This window comes from Sinocyclocheilus rhinocerous, unplaced genomic scaffold (genome assembly GCF_001515625.1).
Source record: "Sinocyclocheilus rhinocerous isolate Xijiao unplaced genomic scaffold, SAMN03320098_v1.1 scaffold5255, whole genome shotgun sequence".
NCBI lineage: Eukaryota > Metazoa > Chordata > Actinopteri > Cypriniformes > Cyprinidae > Sinocyclocheilus > Sinocyclocheilus rhinocerous.
The window spans coordinates 107,217-109,212 of record NW_015649278.1 but is presented as its reverse complement, the minus strand read 5'-3'; the positions used below and the strand labels follow the sequence as shown (position 1 = coordinate 109,212).

The 1,996-nt window shown below is 37.4% G+C and overlaps 1 protein-coding gene across 1 annotated transcript in view; it reads right to left on the bottom strand.

Annotated features, from left to right (window-relative positions):
• Window positions 1-1,996, bottom strand: part of LOC107710491 (uncharacterized) — an 18,182-nt gene continuing 16,186 nt past the window's right edge. The window contains exon 5 of the mRNA XM_016515278.1: window positions 1-113. Within this exon, the coding sequence (XP_016370764.1) occupies window positions 1-113 (113 nt within the window). The remainder of the gene's footprint in view (window positions 114-1,996) is intronic.

Genomic DNA, 1,996 nt, shown 5'->3' with positions numbered 1-1,996 from the left:
TTAGACGTTGCAGCACAGTCTTCTTCTCATCCTCCAGTCTCTCTGATAGTGTTGATTTCTGCTGCTGTTGTTGGATCTCTGTTGATTGTAGCTGCATTTGGGATCTTCTGCATCTGTAGAAAACATAGAAAAACTGGCCAAGAAGGCAAGTGTTACCTACTGCTTTTAAGAAGTATTATTATAATATTATTATATAGTATTATAACACATATCTATATAATTTCACATTTTTCAATCTGCATCGAAACAAAAATGCAAATCTGCCTTAATTCAATAATAAATCAACTTCTTACAGACTTTATGAATATAATCTGACCAGTGCAAAGACGAAGAGCTCCACTGGTGTTCAAATTAAGATTTTCATGAAACTTTCACTGATGGGTGATTCTTCATTTGTTGAGCTTCTGTGAAAATGAAATTTCATAAAAAAAAAAAAATGCAAATAATGTATAATGTATAAGCTATCTGCAAAGAATGTATTTGCAACGTGAATTAGCCACATCGTAAAATATGCACAAATTGCTATGAGATCGGGTTGGTATTTTGAATAATAATAATGATAAATACATACTCTGCTAGAACTAGTGTGAGGGAAACAGTTTTAACCCTAAAAGGGGCGACGTATCCTGGGGGATATAAACATTTGAGAAGCTGTGGGGAGAAGCAGTGAAAGCATAGGTCTCATTTCTTGGTTTCATCTTGAAAGGGCCTGTAGTGGGAAATCTACTCACTCTCCGACAAAAGTTGATCTAGTTCACATATTTTAGCTTATTAGGTTTACATTGAAATTGTATAAATTAAATGCTTATATTTTTTTGTAATCTGTCTCTAAATGTTTGTATCTCAAGGGATACATCGTCCTTTTAGGGGTATAAATCAAGATATAAAACATACATATAGACTGTGTGACTTTGTGGCTTGTGTTTTAGAAAATCGAATCGTTTTGTAATCTTGACCAGACTGTCCTCCAACAAAAAAACGACACTATAGGTCATTTGTGCAAGCACCTTATTACGACCTATATTTACGTTTTAAAGTTTAGTGCTCTCCAGCGGGCGTAAAAATAATGACAGTGTTGTGTCTGTCGTCATGAAATGACGTATGACTGTCATTACCAATCAAAATGCGTGTTTATTTAAATGCAATTTGTGGACTTTTTACATGGTCCAACCATAGACTGTATAAAAATATGGACGTAGTGTCCGTGACGTCACCCCTAGGTTTCTGAAGAGCATTTTGAAGCCTAAAGTGAGCGGAGCCGGCCGTCGCCATCTTGGCATCGCGTCACTGATAATCGAAAATGGGCAAAGAGGCAGGACGTGGGTGGAGCTGGTTGCTGAAACCACGCCCACCTAGCGCGACAAGCGGGCAATCCACCTGTCACTCATGTGGCCACGCCCTTAATTATGCAGGACTTTAAGGCTTAATATAATTTAAATGGATGAGTTATAAAAAAAAAATCACCCCCCTCACAGTTGTCATGAAGGTCAAAATTAGCTATATAGACCAAAAGCACTTTTTGTACCAGGCTATAAACATATTTTTTTCTACTGTAAATTTGGGCATTTTAACATGGGGAGTCTATGGGACTGACTCCCTTTTGGAGCCAGCCTCTAGCGGCCAGTCGATGAATTGCAGTTTTAGTCACTTCCGTGTTGGTTTCACGAGAGAGACCGGAAGGCTGCCGCTTGGGTCCAACCCAATCTCACAGCAATTTGCTATAGGTGGCTAATTCATACGAATTCGTATGAATGACCACACCTAACCCCGCCCCTAAACCTACCCTCACAGAAATCATGCAAAATCGAGATATACTGTGCATATGGGTAGTCAACAAATAAAAATTGGACTGTGTCCTATGGTGTGACATAGAAAAATGTAGAAAAAAAACTTAACATACAAATAACATGAGAAAAAAGTATCTTCATTCTTAGAGTTACAAATAGCATGAGAGAAGTTTATCTTCAATGTTAGAGGTTTTTTTTTTTTTTTTTTC